The sequence below is a fragment of the Oncorhynchus masou genome, chromosome 8 (genome assembly GCF_036934945.1).
Source record: "Oncorhynchus masou masou isolate Uvic2021 chromosome 8, UVic_Omas_1.1, whole genome shotgun sequence".
NCBI classification, from domain to species: Eukaryota; Metazoa; Chordata; class Actinopteri; order Salmoniformes; family Salmonidae; genus Oncorhynchus; species Oncorhynchus masou.
The window spans coordinates 4,182,465-4,196,535 of NC_088219.1; the positions used below are offsets into that span (position 1 = coordinate 4,182,465).

The 14,071-nt window shown below is 43.9% G+C and overlaps 1 protein-coding gene across 3 annotated transcripts in view; it reads right to left on the reverse strand.

Annotated features, from left to right (window-relative positions):
* Positions 1-14,071, reverse strand: part of grik1a (glutamate receptor, ionotropic, kainate 1a) — a 121,313-nt gene that overhangs the window by 21,765 nt on the left and 85,477 nt on the right. For all 3 annotated transcript variants that reach the window (XM_064971325.1, XM_064971326.1, XM_064971327.1), the window contains exons 12-14: positions 12,227-12,450; positions 10,957-11,075; positions 2,690-2,907 (exon numbers count right to left, since the gene is read on the reverse strand). In XM_064971325.1, the coding sequence (XP_064827397.1) occupies positions 2,690-2,907; positions 10,957-11,075; positions 12,227-12,450 (561 nt within the window). The remainder of the gene's footprint in view (positions 1-2,689; positions 2,908-10,956; positions 11,076-12,226; positions 12,451-14,071) is intronic.

Consider the following 14,071-nt stretch of genomic DNA (forward strand, 5'->3'; position numbering starts at 1 on the left):
AAGGCAGTTAGCCCACTGTTCCCCTGAACGAGGCAGTTAACCCACTGTTCCCCTGAACGAGGCAGTTAGCCCACTGTTCCCCTGAACAAGGCAGTTAACCCACTGTTCCCCTGAACAAGGCAGTTAACCCACTGTTCCCCTGAACGAGGCAGTTAACCCACTGTTCCCCTGAACGAGGCAGTTAGCCCACTGTTCCCCTGAACGAGGCAGTTAGCCCACTGTTCCCCTGAACGAGGCAGTTAGCCCACTGTTCCCCTGAACGAGGCAGTTAGCCCACTGTTCCCCTGAACGAGGCAGTTAGCCCACTGTTCCCCTGAACGAGGCAGTTAACCCACTGTTCCCTGAACGAGGCAGTTAACCCACTGTTCCCCTGAACGAGGCAGTTAACCCACTGTTCCCCTGAACGAGGCAGTTAACCCACTGTTCCCCTGAACGAGGCAGTTAACCCACTGTTCCCTGAACGAGGCAGTTAACCCACTGTTCCCCTGAACGAGGCAGTTAACCCACTGTTCCCCTGAACGAGGCAGTTAACCCACTGTTCCCCTGAACGAGGCAGTTAACCCACTGTTCCCTGAACGAGGCAGTTAACCCACTGTTCCCCTGAACGAGGCAGTTAACCCACTGTTCCCCTGAACGAGGCAGTTAACCCACTGTTCCCCTGAACGAGGCAGTTAACCCACTGTTCCCCTGAACGAGGCAGTTAACCCACTGTTCCCCTGAACGAGGCAGTTAACCCACTGTTCCCCTGAACGAGGCAGTTAACCCACTGTTCCCCTGAACGAGGCAGTTAACCCACTGTTCCCCTGAACGAGGCAGTTAACCCACTGTTCCTGGGCCGTCAATGTAAGTAAGAATTTGTTCTTAACTGACTTGCCTAGTAAAATACAGTTAAATAAAGGTTAAATAAAAGTTCCAGAAAGGTTAAATAAAATACAAATTAAAATAACTACAATGGCTACGCTGGATGAGGTGTGAAGATAACAGAACATCGCGGAATAGGTCAAAGGTCTCGAAACGGTGAAAAATCATGTTTTTCATCAAATTGGATGATATTTGTATGAAACCAGTTCACAAAGTATAAACAATGACCGTACGTAGATTTGATTATAAAGCTACTAGTCCCATCTCCCTGTGTCACAAACACTTGGATTCATTCCAGTACACTTATTGTATACTTGTACATTCCCTTATGGCTAACCTTCTCAGGTGACTCAGGCTTTACAAAACTAGCTACAAAACAATATCATTTAAATGGTGTATTTCTGCCGTTTGTCTGATAGACAACAGTCCATGATTAGCTCTGTTGACCGTGAGAGCATTTGGCAGAGAGAAAAAAAAAATGGGTTGAGAGTCAGAATGACACGTGACTCATTGTTTACCTTGTTACCTGGCAACCACCACAAGGATCTTTAAAAAAAAAAAAGTTGTCAGTCAAAGTGAGTTCATGAATATAAACTCCCCGCCCACTCAGCCTGTTCTCCCCGATAGTTAGAGAGATGAGAGAAAATGATGAGCATTTTAATAGCGTACAAATATTACGGGTGATGTTTTGGTCATTCAAACAATATTTTATTTTTTTTACTTGGCAAATAGGAGGACTGTGCGGAACAGATGAGGTATTGAATAAGACAGTAGGGTTGGGCTGAGGTAGAAACTACAGAGAGATGCAGAGATGGGGCCTTTAATCTAAACACCAGCAGTCAGAGCAGCTTACCGATCGCTGTACCTGTACACAGCCCATCTGTAAATAGCCCACCCAACTACCTCATCCCCATAGGTTTTGTTTGTTTATTTGTTTGTTACTCTTTTCCACCCCAGTATCTCTACTTGCACATCTATCACTCCAGTGTTTAATTGATAAATTGTAAGTACTTCGCCACTACGGCCTATTTATTTATATTATTATTATTATTTATTTATATTATTATTATTTATTTATATTATATTTATTATATTATATTTATAGCCTTTATTTTTATATTATATTTATTATATTATATTTATATCCTTACTACATTTGCACACACCTTACATAGATTTTTCTATTGTGTTTACGTCTGTGCGTTTGTTTATTTATTTATTTATTAACTCTGTGTTTATTGTTTTGTGTCTCAACAACTGCTTTGCTTTATCTTGGCCAGGTTGTAAATGAGAACTTCTTCTCAACCTGATTGAAATAAAGGTGAAATTAAATGAATTAAATAAATAAAAATCTAAAAGTTAACTGGGAATATTATTGGTAAACTAACAGAGGGAGACCGGTCGCACACTGTGAACTAATACACAGCTCTAATGCATGTGGCCAGCATATCACTCTAAATCTCTGGTTAAAACTAAAAGTTCCTCCATAAACAATTAAAGATAACAGAGGTAAGAAAGGTAACAAGAGCAAAAGGCAAAAAATGTCAGCCTCTCTTTCTCACCTCGAAGAAGGTCATGACCCCTTCCTGAGCTGTTTACTGGTCATCAGTGGAGTCTATCGGAGCGTCCATTCCCTCCACACACGCACACACACACAGCCACACACACACACACGGCCAGACACACACACACACACACACACACACACACACACACACACACACACACACACACACACACACACACACACACACACACGGCCACACAGACACACAGACACACAGACACACCACACACACCACACACACACACGGCCACACACACACACCTTGAAGAAGGTCATGGTGGACCCGTCCCTGACTGATCCGTATTCTATACGGGTCTGTTTAGCCAGGTCGTCAGCCGAGTCGATGGGGGCGTCCATCCTCTCCACGGTGAGGAAGGCAGCCAGGTTGGCCGTGTAGGAGGAGATGATGATCAGGGTGAAGAACCACCAGATGCCTCCTACTATACGGGTGGAGTAGGCCTTAGGCATCAACTCTGACCCTGGGTAGAGACAGCAGGCGGGGGGAGATGGTTATAGGGACAGAGGGAGGGAGGGAGAGAGAGAGAGGGAGGAAGGGAAGGATAGGGAGGGAAGGAGAGGGGAGAAGAGGGAGAGAGGGAGAGAGAGAGAGGGAGGGAGAGAGAGGGAGAGAGGGAGAGAGAGAGAGAGAGAGAGAGAGGAAGGGAAGAATAGGGAGGGAAGGAGAGAGGGGAGAAGAGGGAGAGAGGGAGAGAGAGAGAGAGAGAGGAAGGGAAGAATAGGGAGGGAAGGAGAGAGGGGAGAAGAGGAGAGAGGGGGGAGAGAGAGAGAGAGAGGAAGGGAAGAATAGGGGAGGGAAGGAGAGAGGGGAGAAGAGGGAGAGAGGGAGAGAGAGAGAGGGAGGGAGAGAGAGGGAGAGGGAGAGGGAAGGAGAGGGCAGGAGAAGGAGAATGAGAGAGAGGGAGGGAGGGAGAGGTAGAGAGAGGGAGAGAGAGAGAGGGAGAGAGAGAGGGAGAGAGAGGGAGGAAGGGAAGGATAGGGAGAGAAGGAGAGAGGGGAGAAGAGGGAGAGAGGGAGAGGGAGAGAGAGAGAGGGAGAGGGAAGGAGGGAGAGGGAGGGAGGGAGAGGTAGAGAGAGAGGGAGAGAGGGAAGGAGAGGGCGGGGGAAGGAGAATGAGAGAGAGAGAGGGAAGTGAAGGAGAGAGAGGAAGATGGATAGGGAGGGAAGGAGGGAGGGAGAGAGAGAGGGAGGGAAGAAGAGGGAGCGAAAGAGAGAGAGGGGGAAGAAGAGGGAGAGAGGGAGAGGGAGAGAGAGAGGGAAGGAGAGGGCGGGGGAAGGAGAATGAGAGAGAGAGGGAAGTGAAGGAGAGAGAGGAAGATGTATAGGGAGGGAAGGAGGGAGGGAGAGAGAGAGGGAGGGAAGAAGAGGGAGCGAAAGAGAGAGAGGGGGAAGAAGAGGGAGAGAGGGAGAGGGAGAGAGAGAGAGAGAAGGAGGGAGAGAGAGAGGGAGGGAAGGGGAGAGAGAGAGACCATATGCAGAGAAGCTAGGTACAAACAAACACACACACACACACACACACACACACACACACACACAGACAGCCCCACACACACACACACACACACACACATACACACTGTGAGAGGTGTGAAATGAAAACTGTGGAAACAGCAACTCATAAAACCCACTTGACTCTCAAACCCACTTCTATAAAGAGGTGAGTTTTAATCATATACAGTTGTTGTTGGGACACATTGTTTGTTGTTTTTGGCACTGTACTCCAGGTGCTATGGATTTTAAATGACCATGAAGTTAAAGTGCAGACTGTCAGCTTTCATTTGAGGTTATTTTCATTGAAATTACAGCACTTTTTTTGTGCAATAAAATAAAAAGTTAAATTCACTTATGTGGGTGTTAAAGTAATCAAAAGTTACACTTGAAGTGGGAAGTTTACATACACCTCAGCCAAATACATTTAAACTCAGTTTTTCACAATTCCTGACATTTAATCCTCGTAAAAAATTCCCTGTCTTAGGTCAGTTGGGATCACCACTTTATTTTAAGAATGTTAAATGTCAGAATAATAGTAGAGAGAATGATTTTATTTCAGCTTTTATTTCTTTCATCACATTCCCAGTGGGTCAGAAGTTTACATACACTCAATTAGTATTCGGTAGCATTGCCTTTAAATTGTTTAACTTGGGTCAAATGTTTCAGCTAGCCTTCCACAAGCTTCCCACAATACGTTGGGTGAATTTTGACCCATTCCTCCTGACAGAGCTGGTTTAACTGAGTCAGGTTTGTAGGCCTCCTTGCTCGCACACGTTTTTTCAGATCTGCCCACAAATTTTCTATAGGATTAAGGTCAGGGCTTTGTGATGGCCAGTCGAATACCTAAGACTGAGCAGCAACGTTTATCTCTGTTTACGGAGATGTGTGTGTGTGTGTGTGTGTGTGTGTGTGTGTGTGGGGCTGAGCAGCAACGTTTATCTGTGCTTACGGAGTTGTGTGACTTCTCTTCCACCAACCTGTCTCTGCACAACTATACATCAGTCTAATAACAGGTGTTCTTTGTCATGTGGCTCCACTGTCTTCCAGTACAAATCAGAGAGACAGAGAGGGCAGGGAGAGAGAGACAGAGAGGGCAGGGAGAGAGAGACAGAGAGGGCAGGGAGAGAGAGACAGAGAGGGCAGGGAGAGAGAGACAGAGAGGGCAGGGAGAGAGAGACGGAGAGGGCAGGGAGAGAGAGACAGAGAGGGCAGGGAGAGAGAGACAGAGAGGGCAGGGAGAGAGAGACGGAGAGGGCAGGGAGAGAGAGACGGAGAGGGCAGGGAGAGAGAGACGGAGAGGGCAGGGAGAGAGAGACGGAGAGGGCAGGGAGAGAGAGACGGAGAGGGCAGGGAGAGAGAGACGGAGAGGGCAGGGAGAGAGAGACGGAGAGGGCAGGGAGAGAGAGACGGAGAGGGCAGGGAGAGAGAGACGGAGAGGGCAGGAAGAGAGAGACGGAGAGGGCAGGAGAGAGAGGGAGAGGGCAGGGAGAGAGAGGGAGAGGGCAGGGAGAGGGAAGGGAGAGAGAGACAGAGGGCAGGGAGAGAGAGGGAGAGGGCAGGGAGAGGGCAGGGAGAGAGAGACAGAGGGCAGGGAGAGAGAGACAGAGAGGGCAGGGAGAGAGAGACGGAGAGGGCAGGGAGAGACAGACGGAGAGGGCAGGGAGAGACAGACGGAGAGGGCAGGGGAGAGAGAGACGGAGAGGGCAGGGAGAGAGAGACGGAGAGGGCAGGGAGAGAGAGACGGAGAGCAAAAGAGAGAAATACACAGAGACCACAACAACACAAACATGGGCAAACACACCACAAACACAAACAAAAAAGTTGACCATGTCTCCTGCACATTACCTCAGTGTTACCATGTCTCCTGCACATTACCTCAGGGTTACCATGTCTCCTGCACATTACCTCAGGGTTACCATGTCTCCTGCACATTACCTCAGGGTTACCATGTCTCCAGAACATTACCCCAGGGTTACCATGTCTCCTGCACATTACCTCAGGATTACCATGTCTCCTGCACATTACCTCAGGGTTACCATGTCTCCTGCACATTACCTCAGGGTTACCATGTCTCCTGCACATTACCTCAGGGTACCATGTCTCCTGCACATTACCCCAGGGTTGCCATGTATCCAGAACATTACCTCAAGATTACCATGTCTCCAGAACATTACCTCAGGGTAACCATGTCTCCAGAACATTACCTCAGGGTAACCATGTCTCCAGAACATTACCTCAGGGTTACCATGTCTCCAGAACATTACCTCCGGGTTACCATGTCTCCAGAACATTACCCCAGGGTAACCATATCTCCAGAACATTACCTCAGGGTTGCCATGTCTCCAGAACATTACCTTAGGGTTGCCATGTCTCCAGAACATTACCTCAGGGTTACCATGTCTCCAGAACATTACCTCAGGGTTACCATGTCTCCAGAACATTACCTCAGGGTTGCCATGTCTCCAGAACAGTAGGCATGTCTCCAGAACATTACCGCAGGGTAACCATGTCTCCAGAACATTACCTCAGGGTTACCATATCTCCAGAACATTACCTCAGGGTTACCATGTCTCCAGAACATTACCTCAGGGTAACCATATCTCCAGAACATTACCTCAGGGTTGCCATGTCTCCAGAACATTACCTCAGGGTTACCATATCTCCAGAACATTACCTCAGGGTAACCATATCTCCAGAACATTACCTCAGGGTTGCCATGTCTCCAGAACATTACCTCAGGGTTACCATATCTCCAGAACATTACCTCAGGGTTACCATGTCTCCAGAACATTACCTCAGGGTTGCCATGTCTCCAGAACTGTAGGCATATCTCCAGAACATTACCCTAGGGTTGCCATGTCTCCAGAACATTACCTCAGGGTAACCATATCTCCAGAACATTACCTCAGGGTTGCCATGTCTCCAGAACATTACCCCAGGGTAACCATGTCTCCAGAACATTACCTCAGGGTTGCTATGTCTCCAGAACATTACCTCAGGGTTGCTATGTCTCCAGAACATTACCCCAGGGTTGCCATGTCTCCAGAACATTACCTCAGGGTTACCATGTCTCCAGAACATTACCGCAGGGTAACCATATCTCCAGAACATTACCTCAGGGTTGCCATGTCTCCAGAACATTACATCAGGGTTGCCATGTCTCCAAACATTACCTCAGGGTTGCCAGGTCTCCAGAACATTACCTCAGGGTTGCCATGTCTCCTGCACATTACCTCAGGGTTACCATGTCTCCAGAACATTACCCCAGGGTTACCATGTCTCCTGCACATTACCTCAGGATTACCATGTCTCCTGCACATTACCTCAGGGTTGCCATGTCTCCTGCACATTACCTCAGGGTTACCATGTCTCCAGAACATTACCCCAGGGTTACCATGTCTCCTGCACATTACCTCAGGGTTGCCATGTCTCCAGAACATTACCTCAGGGTTACCATATCTCCAGAACATTACCTCAGGGTAACCATATCTCCAGAACATTACCTCAGGGTTGCCATGTCTCCAGAACATTACCTCAGGGTTACCATATCTCCAGAACATTACCTCAGGGTTACCATGTCTCCAGAACATTACCTCAGGGTTGCCATGTCTCCAGAACTGTAGGCATATCTCCAGAACATTACCCTAGGGTTGCCATGTCTCCAGAACATTACCTCAGGGTAACCATATCTCCAGAACATTACCTCAGGGTTGCCATGTCTCCAGAACATTACCCCAGGGTAACCACGTCTCCAGAACATTACCTCAGGGTTGCTATGTCTCCAGAACATTACCTCAGGGTTGCTATGTCTCCAGAACATTACCCCAGGGTTGCCATGTCTCCAGAACATTACCTCAGGGTTACCATGTCTCCAGAACATTACCGCAGGGTAACCATATCTCCAGAACATTACCTCAGGGTTGCCATGTCTCCAGAACATTACATCAGGGTTGCCATGTCTCCAAACATTACCTCAGGGTTGCCAGGTCTCCAGAACATTACCTCAGGGTTGCCATGTCTCCAGAACATTACCTCAGGGTTGCTATGTCTCCAGAACATTACCGAAGGGTAACCATATCTCCAGAACATTACCCCAGTGTTGCCAGGTCTCCAGAGCATTTGTACACTTATTTAAACATGTTACCCTTTCCGGAGCTTCCAGAATAAAATACATGAATAGTGTATTTCAGAGAGGAGTCTGGTGGGGTTTACTGCCATGTATCCAAGGCAGAGGTACTATCACACACCATCCCACAGACCGCTAGTGGCCACCGTAAACTCCACACTGGTACACAAAGCTAGGTGACATACACACGGATGGACGCACACACAGAGAATCAGACATGCATGCAGTCACTCACTCACAAACACACGCACACACCTAGCATATACTGTAAAACCTGGTCGAGCCTTGTTGAAGTTAAGGGATTGGGTTGAGGGATGAAACAGGAAGCTGTTATGAAGGGTTGAGGGATGAAACAGGAAGCTGTTATGAAGGGTTGAGGGATGAAACAGGAAGCTGTTATGAAGGGTTGAGGGATGAAACAGGAAGTTGTTATGAAGGGTTGAGGGATAAAATAGGAAGCTGTTATGAAGGGTTGAGGGATGAAACAGGAAGTTGTTATGAAGGGTTGAGGGATGAAACAGGAAGCTGTTATGAAGGGTTGAGGGATGAAACAGGAAGCTGTAATGGAGGGTTGAGGGATGAAACAGGAAGCTGTTATGAAGGGTTGAGGGATGAAACAGGAAGTTGTTATGAAGGGTTGAGGGATGAAACAGGAAGCTGTTATGAAGGGTTGAGGGATGAAACAGGAAGCTGTTATGAAGGGTTGAGGGATGAAACAGGAAGCTGTTATGAAGGGTTGAGGGATGAAACAGGAAGCTGTTATGAAGGGTTGAGGGATGAAACAGGAAGCTGTTATGAAGGGGTGCTACAATTCTGCATAGTGCATTTTTAATTCCTGGGATAATAAATAGAAAACAATACATAAAAGCACAAAAAAAAACATCTTAATGGCTAATAATTATTTATTGATTTAGTTATGTTTAGATTATTTATTGATTTAGTCTTGTTTAGATTATCTATAGATTTAGTAATGTTTAGATTATTTATAGATTTAGTCATGTTTAGATTATCTATAGATTTAGTAATGTTTAGATTATCTATAGATTTAGTAATGTTTAGATTATTTATAGATTTAGTCATGTTTAGATTATCTATAGATTTAGTAATGTTTAGATTATTTATAGATTTAGTAATGTTTAGATTATTTATAGATTTAGTAATGTTTAGATTATTTATAGATTTAGTCATGTTTAGATTATCTATAGATTTATTCATGTTTAGATTATTAAAATTTTAGTTAAATTTAGATTATTAATAGATTTAGTTATATTTAGATTTATATATTTAGATTTATATATTTAGTTATATTTAGATTTATATATTTAGATTTATATATTTAGTTATATTTAGATTTATATATTTAGATTTATATATTTAGTTATATTTAGATTTATATATTTAGTTACATTTAGATTATTAATAGATTTAGTTATATTTAGATTTATATATTTAGATTTATATATTTAGTTATATTTAGATTTATATATTTAGTTATAATTACATTTATATATTTATTTATATTTAGTTTTATATATTTAGATTATTTATAGATTTAGTTATATTTAGATTATTTATAGATTTAGTTATATTTAGATTATTTATAGATTTAGTTATATTTAGATTATTTATAGATTTATTTATATTTAGATTATTTATAGATTTAGTTATATTTAGATTATTTATAGATTTATTTATATTTAGATTATTTATAGATTTATTTATATTTAGATTATTTATAGATTTAGTTATATTTAGATTATTTATAGATTTATTTATATTTAGATTATTTATAGATTTAGTTATATTTAGATTATTTATAGATTTAGTTATATTTAGATTATTTATAGATTTAGTTATATTTAGATTATTTATAGATTTATTTATATTTAGATTATTTATAGATTTAGTTATATTTAGATTATTTATAGATTTAGTTATATTTAGATTATTTACATATTTATATTATTAATAGATTTAGTTATATTTAAATTATTCATAGATTAAGTTTTGTTTAGATTATTTATAGATGTAGTTATGTTTAGATTATTAATTGACTAAATGATGATGTTATTCAGATGTTGGTTTGGTTGAGAGCGGGGAGGGGAGGGGAGGTTGTTGTACTACTATAACTGTAGGTGTCACTAAATGGTTACTAAAGGGTTACTAAAGGTTACTAAAAGGTTACTAGAAGGTTACTAGAAGGTTACTAAAATGTTACTAAAAGTTATTAGAAGGTTACTAAAAGGTTACTAGAAGGTTACTAAAGGTTACTAAAGGTTACTAGAAGGTTACTAAAAGGTTACTAAAAGGTTACTAAAAGGTTACTAAAGTTTACTAAAAGGTTACTAAAGGTTACTAAAAGGTTACTAGAAGGTTACTAAAATGTTACTAAAAGTTATTAGAAGGTTACTAAAAGGTTACTAGAAGGTTACTAAAAGGTTACTAAAGTTTACTAAAAGGTTACTAGAAGGTTACTAAAGGTTACTAGAAGGTTACTAAAGGTTACTAACAGGTTACTAAAGGTTACTAAAGGTTACTAAAAGGTTACTAACAGGTTACTAAAGGTTACTAAAAGGTTACTAAAAGGTTACTAAAGGTTACTAAAGGTTACTAACAGGTTACTAAAAGGTTACTAACAGGTTACTAAAGGTACTAAAGGTTACTAAAAGGTTACTAAAGGTTACTAACAGGTTACTACTAAAGGTTACTAAAGGTTACGGCTCAGCTCAGGGTTTACAGTATCAGTAGGGTCTTTACTGTAGAAATAGGAGTTTACCGGCCCACAGTACCGACCACAGGACCGACTCAGTGGCCCCATGACCCAGTATCTATAAACCCAGTGGTCCCAGCAGCCTCTAGGATGGGTGTTAATGTTGACCTGTAACCTAAATACCTTGCTGCATGAGAGCTCCCACTCCAAACCAGAAACTATTGAGTAAGGTGAAATTATTCTCTAGCAACTCTGATGAGGGGTTGCAGGGGTGAGGGTTGTACCACTCGTAGGGAGTAAACCTGGGGGAGGAGGGAGAGGAGAGAGGGAGGGAGAGGAAAGAGGGGAGGGGGAGAGAAGGGGAAGGAGCAAGGGGAGAGAAGGGGGAGGGAGAGGGGATTGAGGGGGAGGAAGGGGGGGAGAGAGAGAGAGACAGAGAGAGAGAGAGAGAGAGAGAGAAAAACACAGCACATGGTGACACACTGTACTTTAGTTACAATTGACAACATGAACCACAGTTAAAGACTGAACTGAAACCAATACAAACCTTCTGTTAAAAATGCTGTTATTTTTTCAAAGATAACTTCAATTAAAACAAATAGCCTCGTTCTCCTTTTCAACAACCTCAACACACATCCGGGACCACAAAATACTACTGGAGGTCAGGATGGATCACACAGTCCTATCTACTGGAGGATAGGATGGATCACACAGTCCTATCTACTGGAGGATAGGATGGATCACACAGTCCTATCTACTGGAGGATAGGATGGATCACACAGTCCTATCTACTGGAGGATAGGATGGATCACACAGTCCTATCTACTGGAGGATAGGATGGATCACACAGTCCTATCTACTGGAGGATAGGATGGATCACACAGTCCTATCTACTGGAGGATAGGATGGATCACACAGTCCTATCTACTGGAGGATAGGATGGATCACACAGTCCTATCTACTGGAGGTCAGGATGGATCACACAGTCCTATCTACTGGAGGATAGGATGGATCACACAGTCCTATCTACTGGAGGATAGGATGGATCACACAGTCCTATCTACTGGAGGATAGGATGGATCACCCAGTCCTATCTACTGGAGGATAGGATGGATCACACAGTCCTATCTACTGGAGGTCAGGATGGATCACACAGTCCTATCTACTGGAGGTCAGGATGGATCACACAGTCCTATCTACTGGAGGATAGGATGGATCACACAGTCCTATCTACTGGAGGATAGGATGGATCACACAGTCCTATCTACTGGAGGATAGGATGGATCACACAGTCTGTTGAGCTGTTGAAGTGTGAAATGCTTTGGTTTTGGGGTTGATCCCTTAACTAGCAATGACAATTGCTGAATCCCTAACTAACCCCTACATGCTAGCAGCACCCTACACCCTCGCCCCTAAAACCCTTTACCCTGACCCCTGACCCCTGACCCCTTACCTGGCGATGACAAACAGGACACAGCTGACTCCGGTGCAGGCCAGTAGGACGTACATCCAGATGTCAGGCGACAGGGGGTTGAGGAAGGAGAACACTCCGGGGTTGGTGCCGTTGGGTTTCCTGTACAGGATACTGATTCCCAAGGTCATGAAGGGCTTAGAGAAGTCTATCACCTTCTCCCTCACATAGGTGATGGTCAGAGGGGCTACTGCCAGATCAGCTATCTGAGAGGAGAGGGAAGGGGTGATGGTCAGAGAGGTATTTTAATTACATTTTAATTTCAGCTCAGTTTAGGTTGGCCTTGGAATCAACTACTTCTAGGTCTCCGAGCGGGTGACATCACTTCAATCCACGATGGATTCTCTAGGGTGATCAATTCCTCTAGAATGATGGATTCCTCTAGAGCATGGATGTCAAACTCTGGCCCGTGGGCCAAATTTGGCCCGCGGGGTAATTATATTTGGCCCGCGAGACAATACCAAATTACTACTAGAGCTGGCCCGCCGGTATTATACAGCGCATTCACCACTAATACTACGAATCCCATAATGCTCTGCCGTTTTCGGGCGCCAATCAGGACAGGATCCAGAAACGCTCTCTCCTCTGTGACAGTAGTCATAGCAACATAGACGCTACAACTGTCAGCGAGCTAACCCTTTCCAAAAATGCCGAAAAGAAAGGCAGAAAACAGGAGCTTTCTGGACAAGTGGGAGGGAGAATATCTGTTTACATATGTAAAAGACAAACCTGTTTGTCTTGTTTGTGGAGTCAACGTGGCTGTAAGTAAGGAGTACAACATTAGACGACACTATGAAACGAAACACCATGACAAATACAAGGACCTGGACATGACTCAAAGGAGCCAGAAAGAAGAGGAGATGAAAAGAAGCTTGGTTTCACAACAGAATATGTTTAAAAAAGCCACATCACAAAGCGAGGCTGCTGTAAAGGCTAGTTATATAGTGGCAGCAGAGATCGCAAAATCAGCCCGGCCCTTTAATGAGGGAGAGTTCATGAAAAAGTGCATGATGAAGGTTTGTGACCTCGTATGCCCAGAGAAAAAACAAGCATTTTCAAACGTGAGCCTGAGCAGGAACACAGTAGCTGATCGCACATGTGATCTTGCCACCAATCTGTATGACCAGCTGATGGAAAAGGGAAAAGATTTTGTTGCGTTCTCCTTCGCTGTGGATGAGAACTGCAACGCATCTGATACTGCTCAGCTGTCAGTCTTCATCCGTGGAGTGGACTCAAATCTGTGTGTTACGGAGGAGCTATTAGGATTCAAATCAATGCATGGCACAACCACAGGAAAGGAAATCTTTGAGGAGGTTTCCAAATGTGTAACTGAAATAAAGCTGCCGTGGGATAAACTGGTTGGATTAACGACAGATGGTGCGCCAGCGATGTGCGGTAAAAAGAGTGGACTGGTGGGCATGGTTCGGGAGAAGATGCGGGAAGAGAACTGTGCAGGTGAGCTAACTGTTTACCACTGCATCATACATCAGGAAGCACTGTGTGCCAAAGCCCTAAAGATGGAACATGTTATGACCACAGTAACACAGGTAGTTAACTTTATAAGAGCCAAAGGTCTAAATCACCGCCAGTTTAAATCTTTTCTGGAGGAGTGTGGTTCGGAATACGCAGACGTGCCGTATCACACAGAGGTGAGATGGCTAAGCAGAGGAAAAGTACTGAACAGATGTTTCGAGCTGCGTGAGGAAATATGTCAATTCCTGGAAACCAAAGGGAAGGATACAGCAGAGCTCCGGGAGCAAAAGTTCCTGTGTGAGCTGGCCTTTCTCTGTGACATCTCGAGCCATCTCGATGCGCTGAACCTGCAGC